The 18,641-nt window shown below is 54.4% G+C and overlaps 1 protein-coding gene across 3 annotated transcripts in view; it reads left to right on the top strand.

Annotated features, from left to right (window-relative positions):
• The window catches only part of MGAT5B (alpha-1,6-mannosylglycoprotein 6-beta-N-acetylglucosaminyltransferase B), an 80,733-nt gene that overhangs the window by 36,725 nt on the left and 25,367 nt on the right, over positions 1-18,641 (top strand). For 2 of the 3 annotated variants that reach the window (XM_008011610.3, XM_008011608.3), the window contains 3 exons: positions 157-327; positions 1,074-1,238; positions 1,914-2,083. In XM_008011610.3, the coding sequence (XP_008009801.3) occupies positions 157-327; positions 1,074-1,238; positions 1,914-2,083 (506 nt within the window). The remainder of the gene's footprint in view (positions 1-156; positions 328-1,073; positions 1,239-1,913; positions 2,084-18,641) is intronic. The other variant, XM_073004991.1, reaches the window with a different exon arrangement.

Raw genomic sequence — 18,641 nt, 5'->3', positions numbered from 1 at the left:
TTCATTCTCTTCTCTGCCCTGTCCCCTGTTGCATCAGTAGGGTGGGCCGCATGGGCCCCATCCTTGACCTCAGGGCCCCTGGGTGCACGTGCAGGGGAGCCCCTGAGGGTTGGTGGGGCTGGCGCAGCCCCCTGCCCAGCCTGGCCCTCTCTGCAGTGGATGCGTGCCCGCTGGACCTCCGACCCCTGCTACGCCTTCTTCGGGGTGGACGGCACCGAATGCTCCTTCCTCATCTACCTCAGTGAGGTCGAGTGGTTCTGCCCCCCGCTGCCCTGGAGGAACCAGACGGCTGCCCAGAGGGCACCCAAGCCCCTCCCCAAAGTCCAGGTGGGCCTGGGAGGTGGGTGGGTTGGTGAGGGGCCGGCATGGCTGGACATCCTCAGGGACAGTGGGCAGAAACCTCTGCCCTGGGGGAATGAGACTGAGCGGCTGTGCCAGGTGTGCGGGCGAGTCCCAGCCCACCCTGCCAGGCAGACAGGAGGCCAGCCTGACAGGGCCTGTCTGCCTTCTTTGAGATGCCACCAAGCTGGGCCTCTTTGCAGAGCAGGTGGGGGGCCTGGAGGTGCCCCCTTAATGGACTAGAATAGTAGTAATAGCAGCTGTCACTTATTGAGGGCTTTCTGTGTCCAGACGCTTTATTTGCACTTAAAGTTCCCAGCCATCCTCGTGCGATCATATTTGACAGATGATGCATCTGAGGTTTACTGTTGAATTAATGGGCTTGAGGCGCACAGTTGCTGTGGTGGCCACATCTGTCCCCTGCCATCAGAGTTCTGGCTGTGATCACCACCCACTGCCTCCCTGCTGTGACTGGGATCCCAGGAACTGCTGTGGTTGGCTACCTCCCTGGAAGGGCTGGGTGCCGGTGGTTAGAGCTGGGCTGGGGAGGGTGTGTTGATGGGGAGGGCAGGACTCCCTAGTTTTGGGGGCTGATGAGCCCCTTACAAAGTGTGGGAGAAGCTGGAGCAGGCCCTAGCCTCATGGGAGGGTGCCAGCCCCTGTCCCCAGGCCAGCAGGAATGATGGTGGCTACAGGTCAAGGGGCAGAGAGAACTGAGGTCTGGACCCCTCCAGGCAGTTTTCCGAAGCAATCTGTCTCACCTCCTGGACCTGATGGGCAGCGGGAAGGAGTCCCTGATCTTCATGAAGAAGCGGACCAAGAGGCTCACAGCCCAGTGGGCGCTGGCTGCCCAGCGCCTGGCGCAGAAGCTGGGGGCCACCCGGAGGGACCAGAAGCAGGTGCGTGGCCCCTGCCCCCTCATGTGCGGGAGCTGAGAAAGCTCAGGGCCCCCACTTCCAAGTGGGCATGGAATAGGTCTTCAAACAAACTGTAGTGGGCTTCTGAATTTGATCAGAGGGAGCAAGGGGTGGAAATGGCAGAGTCAGGATAGATGTCTGTGGTGGTGGTCCCTGGCCCTTTTCAAGGTTGGGACCGAATGACAAGCCCCTAAGGGGTCCTGCATTCTGTGTACATCTGGTTCATGTCAGGCAGAAAAGTCATGGTATTGGCCTGGAAATTTGGGAATGTTCTGGGGAGCTTTGTTAGCTCATCCCTCCCTTCTTCCTTCCCTCCCTGTCTTCCTCCCTCTACCCAGTAGATATTTACATGACTGTCACATTGCCCTTTTATTTCTTTCAGAGCCCTTTTCATTTCATTAAATTATCTCTTGTCTGTGTTCACTGTTGTCTACCTCTTCCATCTGGAACATAAGCTCCATGAGGGCAAGCACGTGACTATCTTGTTCGCCCGTGTCCCCAGTGCCCGATCTGGTCACTCTGGTGCCAGAAAGCACCTGCTGGGGCCCGGCCTGGAGACAGTGTCTGCTGCCAGCTGGTCTCCTGGCCGGTGCCCTGGGGGGCGGGGCTGAGAGCTGCTGCTCCTCCCTGCTAACCCTCTGTGTTGCACCAACCCAGATCCTGGTCCACATCGGCTTCCTGACGGAGGAGTCCGGGGACGTGTTCAGCCCTCGGGTCCTGAAGGGTGGGCCCCTGGGGGAGATGGTGCAGTGGGCGGACATTCTGGCTGCACTCTATGTCCTGGGCCATGGCCTGCGGGTCACAGTCTCCCTGAAGGAGCTGCAGAGGTGAGTGCTGGGGAAAGCCACTGGCATCGAGTGGGGCAGGGAGGAGATGAAGGGGAACCCCTCCCCTCCCTCCCAGGGGCCGTGGGAGCCCCTGCTCTGCCTGCAGGTCCCACGGCCCTGAGGCCCTGAGACCCTGGGAGGCGTCCTGGTGTTCTGCGGGACATCGCCACCCCAATTCCCTTCCTTCTGCCCGGTCTTGGGGGATGTAGCAGGGAAGTGTGTTTGCATAGCTCTGTCTGGCCAGGGCCTGGCTCCTTCTCTGGTGTTTCTGCTCGGGGACTGACACGTATTGGCTTGTGGAGTTGAGCCACGTCTGCATGCCAAGTGACCCCCTCTGCCTGCCATCCTGGAAGGCTTGGTGTCTCTTCTGGAACTGGGCTCCTTCTTGGGTCTACTTTAGGGTCTGCAGACCAGTAAGATGTGGAGGGTGAAGGAAGTGGGTGGGTGGTGCCTATCCCTTACCCAGTGCTGGGCTTTTCAGGGTCCCTCAGATGCTGTGGGAGGTGGAAGGGCAGTGATTGGAGGCTCCCTTGGGTGCTTGAGGGTAGGATGGGGTGAGGCTGAGAGTGTGGGGATACCAAGGGGGTAAGAGTGTGTGATTGGGTTTATTTTTAACCACTGTTTCTGTGGGATATAGGAATACAGAAGATTTTTCTCTCTTTATTAATATTTATTATATGATATTTGATGTATACAAAGTCTATTTAAAGTACGTTGTGAAACACGAGAGTCAAATCACCTCCCATGTGTGACCATCCACTTAAGATCATTATGTCACCAATGACTCTGTGTCTGGTGTCCGCCGATCTCTCTGCCTCCTCCCCAGACGAAACCTTAACTTGAACTTTGTGTATATTATTCCTTTGCTTTTTTTTTTTTTTTTTTTAATGGAGTTTCTCTCTTGTCACCCAGGCTGGAGTGCAGTGGCGCAGTCTCGGCTCACTGCAACTTCCACCTCCCAGGTTCAAGAGATTCTCCTGCCTCAGCCTCTTGAGTTAGCTGGGATTACAGGCGCGTGCCACCACGCCGGGCTAATTTTTGTATTTTTAGTAGCGACGGGGTTTTGCCGTGTTGGCCAGGGCTGGTCTCCAACTCCTGACCTCAGATGATCCACCTGCTTTGGCCTCCGAAAGTGCTGGAATTATAGGTGTGAGCTACTGCGCCCAGCTTCTGCTATACATATATTTTTAAATCTTATTTATTTTAAAATAGAGATGGGTTTTCACCATGTTGCCCAGGCTGCTCTCAAACTCCTGGGCTCACGTGATCTGCCTGCCTCAGCCTCCCAAAGTGCTGGGATTACAGGCACGAGCCACGTGCCCGGCCTATTCTGCTATCTAACATAGAACTTATTCCTTCTATCTATCTATATGTTTGTACCCATTAACCAAACCAACCTCTCTTTATCCCCCCTCCTCACCACATTTGATGAGATTATTCCTCAGGGTCTTCCTTAAAGACCCCAGAATTGTTTGCATGTGAATCAACTTTTCTTCGTTAGCCCATTAACTTCTACTCAGGTGGTTTTCAAGTGGTTTCCTTGTGTGTCTCCTCAGAGCCTCCCCAGAGCCTCTTGCTGGTCTAATTGGCTTTCTCTCCACTAATGCTGATGCTCTGTAGTACAGTAGTGTTGGAGAGCAGAGGATGCTGATGAGGGCAGAGCCATGGCAGTCTTAGGTCACGAGGGCCCAGCAAAGCACCAGTCTTGGGCAGCTCCTTAGTTTCGACACTTCTTCCCTGCACCTCAGAGTTTGCCAGTAACTCAGGAAGAACGTCCGTGACTCTGATCAGAGGGAGGAGTCTGGGCCAGTTGTTTTGAGTAGTGGGAGAAGGAGGCTGGGTCTGGGTTGTGTTGCTTAGGAGTCTGCTAAATGACCCAGTGCTTTGAAGGGTTTCATCCCCATCGCCTGAAATTCACAGCGCTGGAGTCATCCTTTTAAGTGAATGCATTCAATGGATAGGCTCAGTAAAGATGAAAAAGTGTCTCCAGAGAGGAACAGCACATGTAAGTGAGGCTATGGGGCAGAAGCAGGTTGATGCCAGAGACTAAAGAGGCAGCTGCACGCTTGTGGCTGTGTTAAGAAGCACCGTCCAGGTCCAGGGTGGGCTCTAGGGGAGGAAACCCCTACCTTGAAATAGCAGGCCCAGGAGCTGCAAGGAACCCGACTAGGAGCTGTCCCCGAGTGCTAGTGCTGAACCCACAGAGGGACTCCCAGTGCTCGGAGAGGGAAACAGCACATCCCTCACTCTGGCTGTCACCCTGGTGACACCTTGTTGTCAGATCCAGCTGTTCGCACTGTGCAGGCCACTTTAGAGCCAAGGTGTGGGGCCCCCTCGCTTGCCTGCACCCACTGCTGCACACTAAACTATGTCCACCCCTGGCTCCCTCTGAACAGAGGGCCTGGAAGAGGCATCGAGGCTGTCTGTGGAGCAGAACACTGCAGAGGCAGTTAACGTTTGCAGATTATGGAAAGAGGTGATTTTTCCCTGGCCTGGAAGCTTCCTACAGGGAAGTCAGAAGGGGCAGGGCTGAGGAGGAGGGAGAAGAGAAGGGACCTGGGTTAGGGGAAGCTAAAAAGGTCTTGAGCAACTTGTGAGTGGCACAGTCAGTGACTGTGGCTGACCATGAGTCAGACCTTCCTCAGCAGAGCAACAAACAAGGGTCTAGTGGCCCTTGATGCCTGGGTCACCAGAGACCCCAGGACGTAGTGGGAAGAATTCTGGGGAATGGGAAGAATTCTCAAGGAATGAGAAGGTGTCTCCTCTGCATTCATGACAGCCCAACGCCACCCGTATCATCGTTCTGTAAGAAAGACAGATATCTGACGAGTCTCCTTGAGAGGTGGGAATGGAACTCAATTGTTCTGCATCTCAGCCCATGCTGGGTTTCTGCTTTCTCGCCTTACCCTGAGCTCTTACTTTCCCAGACCTCTGCATCCTCTTCTGGTCTCTCCCCTGGGCCCAGCACTGAGCCTGTGGTCAGGACAGTTGCCAACACCCATCTCAGGGCCAGAGCAGGGACAACGGGGGTGGCTGCACTTGGGAGGCCCTGAAAGTGAGGCCCTGGTAAAAAGTGACAAGATCAGGAAATGCCTTTTACTTTACTATTGATTGTACTCTACCGCCTTGTTCTTTACTATTCATATGCCCTCAGACATGCACACATAGAGACCCACATGCACACACACGTGAACACCCATTCACATGCATGCACATGTGTGTATATACTCATGCAGCCTCTGCATGCACCCATGCATACACATGCGTATCCACCACATGTGTGCACATACATGCATACTCACCCACTCACATGCACACTCATGGACACATACTCATGGCCTCTGCACCCACACGTGCACACCCACACATGCACACCCACTCACACACCTGAATATGCACACACTCCACATACGTGCAAATGCACGCTCCTGCATGTGCAGACATGATGCACCTATACAGACACACATGCACACTCTCTTGCACACACATGCACATCCACAACCCACAGGAATCAGTGTTTTTTACCAAGCAAGGCTCCATTTCCTCTCAGGCTCTTGCAGGTCTGAAGGAGCTCCAGGGAGAAGTTGCCCCATCCCTGGTTTGCAGTTTGTTAAATGGGCAGGACCAGGACTGTGCTTAGATGCCCTGGCCCTTGGTCCCCTGTGGGGTGAATGAACGATCTTGCTCAGACAGGGCAGAATGGTGTAAACAGCTCAGCTACCTCAGGGGATCTTCTTAGGAAGGTGATTTCTAAATCTGCTACCAAATGCAATTTAAAAACAACTAAAAGAATAAAAATAAAAACCAAACCACCCTCCCCAGGAGAATTCCCCAGTTATGCCTACAAAATTTACAGCATCAGCTATGGTTGGAATACATTCAGGGTGGGGGTTCTTAACCCTGGCTGCAGCAAAACCACCTGAAGCACTTTAGAAACTTACCAGTGTTTGGGCCCCCATCTAGGCATCTCTGACTTCATTCATCTGGGGTGGGGCCCAGGTAACAAGTTTAAGCTCCCAGTGATTCTAATGGGCACCAAAGGTTGTGAATTGGAAAAGCTTGAGGCTGTGGCTTTTCTAAGCCCCTCAGCCCAGTACACAGTCTGGGTGGCGGTGGGGCTGGGACATTGTAGAATGCATGGCTTCTTCAGAAGGCCTCGTCTGTGTCCCCAGTGCAGTCCTGGAGGACGGGATTGGGGCCCCAGGCTCAGAGCTCTAGAAGAGCTGTAGAAAGAATGGGAGGATTCATCCTGAGTCCTCCTCTGCACTCCTGAGAACACCCAGGATACCCTTGGTTGCTGGAGTGTGGCCTAGTCGGGGGGTTGGGCCACAGAGGCACCCCATGGAGGTGGCCCAGATGGTGGGGCCTCTGGCATCCTGCCCAGGGCATCAGGTGGGCACCTGCTGGCCTGAAATGCACTTTGTGCCACGCCTTTTCTTGGATGTACTTTCTTCCTTCTTCCTTTGTAAAGTGGGGGCATTGCATTGGTCCCCACAGTTGGCGAGGTCAGTGACAGATGTAAGGCCAGGGTGGAGGTACAGCTGTGAGCTCCCAGGCACATTCCCTGCCGGGGCCTCTCTGATACATAAACGGAGGCCTTTCCTCACAGCGGAGATGTCAGTGCAGCTTGAGATGTGGATGAGCCTCCTAGAGCTGCCGTAACAACGGAGCACGTGCTGCAGGGCTCACACAGCAGGAGTGAACAAAATGAATCCTGGCGCTGGAGCGTGCTGCAGGTCCAAGAGCAGGGTTTTGGCAGAGCTGGGGCCTCCTGAGGCTGCGAGGGAGTCTCTGCCCCAGGCCCCTCTCTGGGCTTCTGGTGGTTTCCTGGTGAGGAACTTGGTGACCCTTGTCCTGCAGCTACATCTCTACAATCATCTCTGCCTTTGCCTGGTGGCCTCCCTGTGAGCGTGTCTGTGTCCAGATGTCCCCTCCCTATAAGGACCTATTGCATTAGGGCCCACCCTCATGCCCTCATGTTAACTCCATTACCTCCATAAGGACCCCAACTCCAAATAAAGTCATAGCCTGAAGAATTGGGGGTTAGGACTTCAATATATCAATGTCGGGGGCAGGGAACACAATGTCAACCCATAGTAAGATGGCAACCATTGTAGCCTGGATGGGGCGCTGGGCAGAGTTCTCACCGAGTAACCGCGAGCCCTTCAGGAAGAGGCAGAAGCACGCGGGGCCTCACCTCTCAGCCCTGGGAGCCGTTCTGTGGGAGCAGCACCAGTTTAATTTGAAAACAGGTCAACTGGATGTGAAGGTAATCTGAATTCCGAGTGTCTTGGCTTGGCTACTGCGACAGAAACGTCTCCCTTGGCTGGCGAAATGACCCGCATGGGAGGCAGCAGGACAAAGACGCAGCTTGTACATTTGTTGTAGTTTATTCACAGATGTTCATGGCAGATGTCGTGGCCACTGACAGAGCAACAAGGCTGGACGGATGAGCCGGCCCTGCTCCGCTCCTCGGATTTCGGTGTTTCAATTAACCTGCTCACTGGAGTGACATTTGGGGCAATGTGCAGGATCCACATCTGCCTTTGCTGCTGCAAGATGCTTCCGGGGTGAGGGAGTTGGCATGAGGGAGCCATGCGCTCTGTGATGAGATTGCAGTGAGGTGATGTCAGCCAGTCCCCGCCCGCGCCCCGCCATGCATGGAGGGAAGGAGAAGTCAAACCCGAGCGTCTGCCCGGCCGCTGCATCCTGAGACGGCCTCGTGCATGCGCAGGTCCAGGGTGGGCATTTTAAAGTTAAGCCTTTCCCTTCTTGCTTTCCTAGAATCAGCTGTGCTCATCAATTTTATTTGCATAATTTCAAGCATCATTAATAGTACATGGCATGAGGAGAAATTACCGAGCTCTTCCTCCATCCATGAGTGAAATTGGGTTTAGTAGAAGATTAGTTGACTTAACTGGCAAATGATGAAAGCTTAAGAGAAGAATGTTTAAATAAGGAGGACTAGGAGAGACAACTCCTGGCTGTCAAGCATGCAGCCAGGCTGGAAATCTGCCTCCTGCCTGGGGCCCGGTGCCCAAAGGAAAGGCTGGGGAGGATCCCCAGAGAATGACGAAGGTGGAGACTCCATCTGCTTCCTCCGGCACAGTTCACTGTGACCAGCTGAGGCAGGTCTTAGGGTTGGAACCCAGAGATAGATCTGGATATGACTGGCACAGACTGGTCTGAGCCAATGCAAACTGGGCCCAGCTGCTGGAAACCACCTTGAGCTGACCAGAACCAGGCTGAACTGGGCAGCTCAAACCAGCTCCAGGGCAGAGGATGCTGCCCTTCTCTGAGGGGAGAGGAGAAGAGCACTGGGTTTGGGGCACACATGTTGAAACAGAGGTGCCCCATGGAGGCCACTGGGCGATGGACCCAGGGGAGGTGTGGCATGGAGATGGAGTCTTGGCCATTGAGAGTTGTTGAACACAGTATGGATGAAGTTGCCAAGGGATGGGAAAACAGGCTTGAGGGGCACAGACTTGGGAAATATAAACACAGAAAGGCCTCTTACAGGCAAAGGAGACTGAGGAGTAGCCAAGAGCAAGTGAGATGTGGTCATGGGTGCCCATGAGAAGATGCTTCTAGAAGGATGATGTGGCCAGCAACATATTGCTCATTGAGAAACCAAGTAAGAAGGAGACTGAAAAATGTCCGAAGAATTTGGTCACATGGGGCTGGGTGGGGCAGCTCACTCCTGTAATCCCAGCACTTTGGGAGGTCATGGCGGGAGGATTGCTTGATACCAGGAGTTCGAGACCAGCCTTGGCAAGATAGTGAGACCTGGTCTTTACCAAAAACAAAAAAATTAGCCAAGTGCACCAGTGGTCCCAGCTACTCAGGCGACTGAGGCAGGAGGATCACTTGAGCCTGGGAGGTCGAGGCTACAGTCAGCCATGATCGTGCTACTGCACTCCAGCTTGGGTGACAAAGCAAGACTCTGTCTCCAAAAAAAAAAGAAGAAGAAGAAGAAGAAGAAATAAAGAAGGAAAGAAGGAGGGAAGGAAAGAAAGAAAGAGAATTTGGCCATATAGATGTCATTGCTCACCTTGGAAAGAGCATTGTGGTGCAGTCGTGGGGAACAAAGGTTCAAAGCACACCATGATGGAAGGTGTGCTTGTTTATTTTTCAAGATAAGAGAGTGCACTCATGTTTAAATGTGGATGTGAAGGAGCCAGAACAGTAGGGAGGTTGTGGACACAGGAGGGAGAGAGTATCGCTGGCAGTGGCTTCAGGGGAGGGTCCCAGGAGGAGGGACAGGGACAGCTCTTCTGCCCTGAGGTGAGAGAAGGAGCAAAGACCAGGGTATGACGTAAATGCAGCGGGATGGGGGGCCCGGGCTGGGACGCGGGGATCGGGCACTCCCCTCTGATGGTTTCTGTTTTATCTTTGATGCGGGAGGGGAGGGCATTTCCCATGAGCCAGGTGGAGGCAGCGGGAGAAAGGATTCGAACCAAATATGGCAAAATGTTAAGGCTTGACAAGGCCGGGAAGTGGAAGCATTGGAGCATTATATGATTTTCTATAATTTTCTGGATGCTTGAACTATTTTATAACTTATAAGCACACAGATTAGGAAAAGGTGGAGAAGAACCGCGTCTTGGCACCTAGACTTGTGAACGGCGGCTCTCCTGTATCACCCTCCCTGTTCCAAGAGGAGGCACGAGAGGCTGATGATTATGTTACACTAAAAATCCCCAGCCCCTCTCCTGTCTCCTTTTTCCTTCCCCTTCCTTCAGTTTCAAGGAGGCATTTTATCCTCCTGGCTGAGTGGGGAGCGAGGGCAGGAGGCACGCATCCCAGCCACGCCTGGCAGCCGGACACCCGACCCAAGTTGGCTGGCGGTCAGACCTTTCCCCGGGAAATTCAGACCTGGATGGGCAGAAGACCTAGATGGCGGGCAAGGGGACAGAGAGGGAGCAGGCGCCGGCATGCCGAGTGTGGTGGGATCTCGTTCAGTGTAGCCAAATGTCGTGGAAGGTTGTGGGCTTCTGCTGCTGGGGCCTGGGGCTGCCCTGGCCCCTGCCCTTCATCCTTCCTCGGGATCCAGGAGCGACCTTCCTCGCAAGGGCCTCGTCTCCCCTCATGCTCCATGTGCTGCACTGACGTCTCAGGGAGTCTGTTTCTTGCAAGTCAAGGCCCCCGGTCAAGTCTGAACATTGACCAAAAAGCAAGACCGATGGAGGCCGTGCCATGTCGCCTGTCCCAGGTCTGGCCTGGCCTGTGTTGGGGAGGGCTGCAAGGGAAAACTCATGGAAATGATGTCACTGGCCCTCATGAGAGATCCATGCACCCCGAGTGGAGTGAGGAGAACTTGGGGAGATAGATAAGAAATGAGGACAGACCAGGCCTTCAGCTCATACCCGTAACCTCAGCACTTTGGGAGCTATGATTACAGGCGGATCCCTTGAGTCTAGGAATTCAAGACCAGCCTGAGCAAGTGAAACCTAATCTCTACAAGAAAAAACTCAAAAGAGAAAGGACTGGCTTCTGGATGCTCCTAAGGGGGGCAGGATTCGTCCCTGTGGAGGAGGCATCGGGGCCTCTGTGAATCTCAGGGGTCGTGGGTTCTCGAGAAGGGATGGGGGGACCAGTGTTCTTCCTCTGCCAAGCACAGACCAAGAGAGTGTCTTGTCAGATGGTGGCTGGAGAGGAGGAAGGTGGCAGCGGACGAGCTTCAGGAACCATCTGTCAGGGAGACTGGAAGGAGCCCCACGGGAAGGGTCAAACTCAAGGGTTCCTGCCTCTTGGAAACTGGGGCCAGGGCTGGTCTGGGGCCCTTTTTATTCTGGGTGAAGCTGGCAGAAGCACAGGATGGTACGAGTAACCCCCTAGCACTCCTCCCGACTACGCTGTCAGGTTTGAGTCAGCCTAGTTGTGCTAGTCCAACGCCAGGTGGGAGGTTTCACTATGACTCAGTGGCCAATTAAATGCTTTCAAGTCCGGGTTTAGTGTGAGGATTTGCACACCAACCTTCACTGCAAATATATTCAGCACCCACAGGCCAGTGGCTCGGGATACGTGTGCACTGACTAACAAGCCAGGCGGGTCCGAATGTCTCTCGAAGTCAGTTTCTTTGCTGTGTCTCCGGCCTCCGCAGGGCCGTCTGTGGTCATTTCTCAGCTGCCTCTGGCTTCGCTTTCTTGTTGGGTCTCGGGGGTGCCTTCCCACCGCAGGTGTCATCTCATCACCCCAGTCCAGCATACATTTATCACTTTGAAGGATCAGCAGTTTCACTGTGGGCTGAGTCGCTTGTCATAAGTGACTCCATTTTGAGATTATTTAGGATCACAAAACACTCTCCTATATCACCACCTGCCCCTCAAGTCAGAGTAGCTTTGGTAAAAGGAATGCATTTTCCTGGGAGCCAGACTGCTTTTTCCTCGGCAGCTCTAGCGTGGAGCCAGGGGTCTTCAACATCCGAATCCAGGATGCAGGGGCTGTGTCTTAGCTTTTGGCCCTCATCTCCCACCGAGACTGCTTGAGGAGAGTCTTACCCCAAGGCCCCTGCACAGGTTGGTTCTCAGCAAAGGTTGGTGGAACTGGATAGAATAGCAAGAGCCCCTGGCACACAGGAATCACCCGAGGAACTAAAAATAATCCCCGACACCCAGGCCCTAACCCAGAACAAATAGAGGAACCCTCGGGGTGGCCTGGGCACCAGGAGCTAAAGCCTGGATGAGATAACCTGGGTTCGGGCTCAGCGTTTACAGGCATTTGTTCTAGAAATTGAGGCCTGTCTGTAAGGAAGAGGACTGGGAACAGCCGGAGGGCCGAGTTCCCGATCCTCTTCCTGCAGCCGTGCTGGCAGCCAGGGGGATGAGTGTGCCGTTTCCTCCAGCTCTCCTGGGAGCACGGCCCTATTCTTAGCCCTGAGTTTGCTTACTAGGAAAGAACACTGGGGAAGAAAGTGCCAGCTTTGGATGCCAGCCCCACTTTGGGTCTGCAGTGTTGAGGATACGCTGCTCCCTCAGTTTCCCTTTTGGAGGCTCCCCCCGCCAACCACACACCTTGCACCCCACCTGCCCCCGCACCCATGCTTTGTGGTGGCTTCGGCTATAAGGAGCACCTGGACTGTGCCCCCGTCTGCCTTTGGACTCCCTTTTCCTCTGAGCCACGGACCCCGAGGGGGCCTGGCAGCTCTCAGCTGTGGCCCTGAACCCTCGAGGGCATGGGGTATGTGCTGGAGATGTTCAAGGTCATCTGCCTTTTTGGGAGATGGGAGCTGAGGGCAGGGCCATCCCAATGTCTCCATAAAGCAACTCTGGGCTGCTTCTGTTGGCTACAGGGAGGTCAGTCCATCCTGGGCAGGAAGACAATGCTGCACGACGGTGTAACTCTTTCCTCGTTAGTCATCCTAACCCCTGCTTCCTAAAGCAGCTCATTAGATGCCCAGTTCAACCTCTGAGTTTCTTCTTTCTGCCCCCATCTGATCTGTCAGGGACCAGACAGTGACCTGCTCTGGTAATGGGCCATGGTAGGGTCAGGGGCTGCCCATGATGCTTGGGAAACGGGCACTAGTCAGGTTTGGAGGATTTCAGGGCCCTGGGGAGGCGGAACGTCTCAGGCTGCACCAGCTGTGTGTTCCCCTTGAGAGGCACCCAGTGAAGTTGTGGATCCTGCCTGCACTTCAGCCCCTGGAGCCAAAGATCTCTGAGCCCTTTGCAAGGATTCTTTTTAATTAGGTCTCTCCCACACAAGAGAAAGAGAGAGAGAATAGTTTGTTCCACAGTTTGAGCACTACCTGGAGATTATTTCTAGCCACAGACCAAAGGCACAGAGAGAAATAAAACCAGAGAATTTTTAGCCTAAAAGAGACTGTGGAGATTCGCCTGAGCACGTGTCCCACATGTGGAGGCGGCAACAGAGCGATGCTGTGGCTTGCGGAAGGCTACCCAGCAAACGCCTGCTGGAGCTCCTAGCCAGGCATGTTTTTCATTGCCAGAATTCAGCATTTGAATTCCTAGCCGAGGGTTTCTTCTATTAAGTGAAGGTTTATTTTTCTCCTCCCTCATCCCATCTCCCCATCTTCCTCTTTGATCTTTTAGCAAAGAGTGCCTGAGCCAGTCCTTCCCTGGATATTTACTAAGCCCCTGTGTTGTTTGTGGCCAGCTGGGAGTCTCAGGCAGGTGGGGAAAGTGACAGCTGGAGAAGATGGGGCCTCAGCCCCTCTGGGAGGCAGAGTGCTTGGCATGGGAGCCGGGAATGTGAATGGGTTGACTTAAAAATTATTTTTAAATCATTCATATTTTTAAGACTGGGTCTCACTCTCTTGCCGAGGCTAGAGTGCAATGATGTCATCACAGCTCACTGCAGCCTTAACATCCTGGGTTCAAACGATTCTCCCACCTCAGCCTCCTGAGTAGCTAGAATGACAGGTGCATGCCACCATGCCTGGCTAATTTTTTGTATTTTTGGTAGAGATGGGGTTTCGCCATGTCGTCTGGGCTGGTCTCAAACTGCTGGACTCAAGCGATCCTCCCACCTAGGCCACCTAAAATGCTGGGATTATAGGCGTGAGCCACTGTGCTGGGCCGGCTTTTTAAAAAATTGTAGTAAGATGCACATAACATAAAATGTGCTGCCATAACCACTTCGAAGGGCACAGTTCAGTGGTAAAGCACATTCACATTGTGGTGCAGCCATTGCCACCATCCATCTCCAGTTCTCTTCCTGCAAAACTGAAACTCCACGCCCGTTAAACAATAATTTCCTATTCCTTCCTCCCCTGAGAGGGTAGCTTTTCCGGGTGGATTAATTTGGGCACAGTGCAGGGCCAACTCTAACCAGGTGACCTGCAGAAATGCTCCATTCCCCTGGCCACCCTACCCCTACCCCTTTCATCTTGGGATTTAGACCCCTATTCTTGCCTGGGGACACTCAGAAATAGATTCTAATCAGCCAGTTTGGCAATTCCACGCAAACTTCCCTGTCCTCCCCAAGCACTGGCTATTGGCAGTGGGCAGACGGTGGGGTACGCAGCAGATGCATTTCATGTTCCTTCTGTCCCTGAGGTCCTCCCTCCGCCCATCCCTGTCTGTGGGGGCTGTTGAACCGTCCTCTTGACCCAGCCCTGGACTGAGAGTTCAAGAGAAATGAGGACTTGGCCTTGGAGGTGCAGAAAGGTCTGGACAGGAGCGTTTTGCAGATTCAGCAGGATTGGTGGAAATGCACAGCCGCGCCTCCCAGGAACCTTTGGCTGAAGGTTGTCGGGTGATGGCATTTTCAATTCATGTCACTGCTCCAGCCAATCACTTAGGGTAAAATTGCCCGTAAAAGTAAACTTAAAATACAAGTGATAAAACTAGTATCCCCGCAGCTGACCTTTCTGCTCTCCAGGGGGCGAGGCTCACGTTTCTTCTGACAAGAGCAGTGAGGCCGCTGCGGACACCTCCAGGGACGTCCTCCTCTTCAATTGAAAATCCTTGTTTTCCGGGGCTGAGGACATGTGGGCTTCTCCTTAACTCCTCCTGGGAAGGGGATGCTGCTGTCTCCAGGCCGACTGGTCTCCCTCCTCTGCTGTGATGTCCTTTGAGCCACGTGGAGGGCCACTGGGCTCAGGTCCAGACCCGAAGGCCAGTGGCCAAGGCACCTTCGCCCCGGGCCCCTCACTCACCCACATTCTCTCTCCAGGGAGGCTTTTCTTGGCCAACTGTTAAACATTGAAACCAGTTATTCCTGAGGGCCATCTCGTCTACCACTTTGTTATTGCTTCATGAATACAGCAGATGTTTAGTGGGTCAGGTCCTGTCCTTGGTCTTGAGTTTTAAAGATGGCCTGACCCTGCCCTCAAAGGGGCCTCCAGGTGGGAAGAGGTGTGTCCCAGGTATGGAGGGAGCATAGTGGGAGGGGTGTCTCAGGTAAGGCTTCCTGGAGGAGGAGGCGATGTTTGAGTTAAGCACGTGGAGGTGAGAAGAGTATTCTAGACCCAGGGAACGGTTTCTGTGAAAGCAGAGCACCGTCACAGGAGAACCTTGGTAGGATCAGAGGGGAGGGTTTGGCCGGGTCCACCTTGAAATTTCTGCAACCCCTGGCCTCACGTGTGACAGAGACAGGAAGGGTTCGCTCTCACTTATCTTAGTTGCATGCTGGTGACAGCTGCTGTCTTATTGTAGATTCCTTCACCCCCATCCGTTAATATTCCTCCCTTTTTTTCTGGTTTAGTCAAGACTTTGACTTCACACTGAGCGGGGTGTGCATGGGGGAAGCAATTGCTCAGCAAGGTGTCCCTGCTCCTGCCCGGCTCTGGACCTGGGTGCGAAGGTTTAGGGCTGAGGCTTCGTGGGGTGAGGACTGACTGCCCAAGTGGGTCCTGCATAAGGTGGGGCTCAGTGGGGGTCCACCTTCTGCCCACTCCCTTGCTCCCTCCATGCACACCCAGTGGGCCTGTGCTGGAGAGGCTGCTGCAGACCCTGGGGGGCACAGGCTGTGGTGCAGGGGCTGCAGCTGTTGCTTCCACAGGGGTTAGGTGGGGAAGCATCCTGGAAGTCCTGGCTCAGAGGCAGTGGGAAGCCTCAGACAGGGTCAGGACCCTGGGGAGATGTGACCAAGTTTCCATTGTGGAAAGACTCTGATCCCAGCTCTGCTCCTTCCTGGCTGTGTATCCTTAGGTAAGTTACTCAGACTCTCTCCCAATCTGTAAAGATGGGAACAGGATGAGAATGGGTCTGATCTGGTAGGGTAGTTGCTAAGATGAAAGGAGTTGATGCATCAGTAAGTTGAAAGCACATAGAATGATGCCTGTGTCCAAAATGTTAGCCTTGAAGATGGCGAGGATGATGGACTCGCCTTAGAACCACAGCGTGGCGGTCTCCCAGGAGAGGGCTGTGACGTGCTACAACCCCTCTGTCCTCTCAGTGGCCCTGGTGTCTGGGACTAGGGTCAGGGGTGTGGTCAGTGATGGGGCAACAAAAGGAAGCTCCCAGGACAGAGAGATAACATGTTGCCTGGAAACCAACCAGAGATCTGTAGGGAAACCAGTCATGTTCCTGGTGCAGGTAGCAGCTCCTAGACCCACCTACGGTTTGTATTTTCAGGATTGTCTTAATTTTACTAGACCCAGATTCCATGTGGGAGGAGCAGCCACCCCCTTCCTGGTTTCTGCAAGGAAGGGGATAGAGGGAGCATCTTTGTGTCCTTTTGTGTGTGGTTCTCAATTGGGTTGGGGAGGTGAGGAAGAGGGGACTTCTGGAGCCCCAGGGCAAAGAAAATGAAGCTTCCTTCTGGGGCATCAGTTTTACTGGAGGAGTTTTGGGAGTGAGAAAGTCCATGCTTCACAGAAAACAACAGGGGTATCTTGCAGAGTGAATGCAGAATTTGTTCGACACTTAAACGTACCACCAAATATTTCATGAAGTCTCCAGGTTGTGGGAGCTGCTGCTTGTGATGGCTCCAGACCCCTGGGGCCTGTGCTCCTTCTCCTTTGCTGTCTGGGTATTTCAACCAAAAAGCTGAAGAGGCAGGCACTGCCTTAGAAGCCCTGGATCAGAGAATCCCGTGTGGCAGGCGGTCTGGGTTGGAAAGAGGGGAAGACAGGAAGGTTGGAGGGATGGGGGAGGAGCCCTTGGCCATTTTTAAGTTTATGGACAAGAAATGAGGAGGAAACGGTTATTAGGTTTTTCACATTCCCCTCTCACACTTAGCAGCAAAGGTTCTGACATGGCAGGGAAGCCAGTGTGGGGACAGCGCAAGAGGCTGGTGGGGGTACCAGCTGGAGGTGGGGGGCAAGGCCCAGAGAAAGCGCCTCCCCTCTTGCTGCCCTTCTCTGCAGGGTAAGGCTGACCTCTGATGGCTTAGTCCCTCTGCTGGCAGCTTCTCCCCACCTCTCTCCATCACAGCGCTGTCGGCAGGTGACCAGAAACATCACTGACATGGCGCCACTTTGGACGGTGTGCTAACGGATGCTGTGCACAGTCCCCTCCCCGAGCTTCTGAGCATGCGCAAAGCGAGCATGCACCTTTCGGGCCGGTACTTTTCCACCTGGCCTGAATGGTTTCAAAGAGCCCAGACACAGCCCAGGAAACTGATCAATCCTGGCCCCTTGCTGTTAATGAGCAGGTGACCTTGTCAAAGCTCATCACCTCCCCAGCCTGACTCTGTTTATCATATGGGTCCCTGAAGGGCCTCCCTAGTAGGAGGTATCCTGGGTCTCTTGCAGAGCTGGCACCTGAACCCCGAATCCTGGGGAGGTGGGCATCCCCGGGAGATGGTGCCCGATGGCCTGGCTGCTTCCCAATCTGGGTTGGGAGCAAAGGACAGTCACATCCAGCTCCATGAGGTGACATGTCCACCAAGAGCTGTTGAGAGAGGAAGATGAAGACAGGGCACGTGGCCTTCTCTGCTTGGGCAACCCCCCTGCCCATCCCTCCACCAATGGGCCCCTCCTCAGGACACCTCCACTGTGCCTCAGCACACGCTATTCAGATCTCTGCTCCAGCACCCCTAGGCATACACACCTCACATGGCTCGTGCTCCTGGGGCTGGGGCCACATCCCACGTGTCTCTGAGTTCATGATGTGGGCACAGGGCCTGGCACCCCACGTGCACTCAAGAAACATTTGTTAAAGAGAATTATCTTGAGGACCCGGTGGGGAGCGGGCGTTTGGGGAAGCAGGTGCCTGACCGGGTTCTGCATGCATTCTGAGCTCCCGGGCGCCCTCCTCTGGTGGGGTGGGGAGGGGACTGTGGAAGGACCGTCTCTGTGGAGGACGGCGCATCCCACCTGACTCGGGCTCAGCATAGACTTAACTGAATGAACAAGGGACTGGATGCCTCATCATTCCCTGCAGGGGAGACACCGAGGCTGTGGAGTTGGAATAAGCAGGGGCTCCTGGAGGGAGGAGCTGGTTTGTACGGATGCTGGCAGGGGGGTTGTGGGCAGAGGAGTTTAAAATGGCAGCTGTGGCTGCCGGGACAGGGGCTTTGAACCCTTCCCCAGGGAGGCGGACTGAGCAGATGTGGGGATTCTAGAGGAAGCCATGGGGTGTGGTCATGTCCTTCCATGTCCTCCTGTCCGTGCTCCTGGAGCCGGGGACCTGGGGGGACCAGCAGGAGGAGATGACCCAGCAGCTCCAGCCAGATGGGATGCCAGATGGCAGAGGGGCACCACCCCTTCTCTGGCCAAGCTGCGTCTTCCAGGTCACCAGAGGCAACCTTGTCCCAGATGAAAACCTGTGTGTAAATGACCTGGCAAGTGAGGGCAGGCAGGTCCCGTGCAGTGCCCGGAGTGGGAAACAGGTGACCAGTGGCCTGCAGGAGCTTGTGGCCTCAGCCAGCCCTGGGCACCAGGAGCTCAGTCAGTCCTGCAAGACTGCACTCTTCTGAGGCAGGAGGTTTGGGGCCCTCATCCAGACAAACATATAGCTGAGGTTGAGGACTGCAGCCAGCATCCATGGGATTTGTGAGAGTTAGAGAAAGGCTCCCTCTCTGGGTAGCCACAGCCCTGCGGGAGCACATTTGTGGCAATGACAAAAAGTGCCCCTTCTTCCCGGCAGGTAGCCCAGGCTGGGCGCACGGGAGCCCACACTGACCTCAGTCCCACCTGCCCCTCGCTGGA

This window comes from Chlorocebus sabaeus, chromosome 16 (genome assembly GCF_047675955.1).
Source record: "Chlorocebus sabaeus isolate Y175 chromosome 16, mChlSab1.0.hap1, whole genome shotgun sequence".
Lineage (NCBI taxonomy): Eukaryota > Metazoa > Chordata > Mammalia > Primates > Cercopithecidae > Chlorocebus > Chlorocebus sabaeus.
This window is presented reverse-complemented; position numbering and strand designations above follow the sequence as displayed.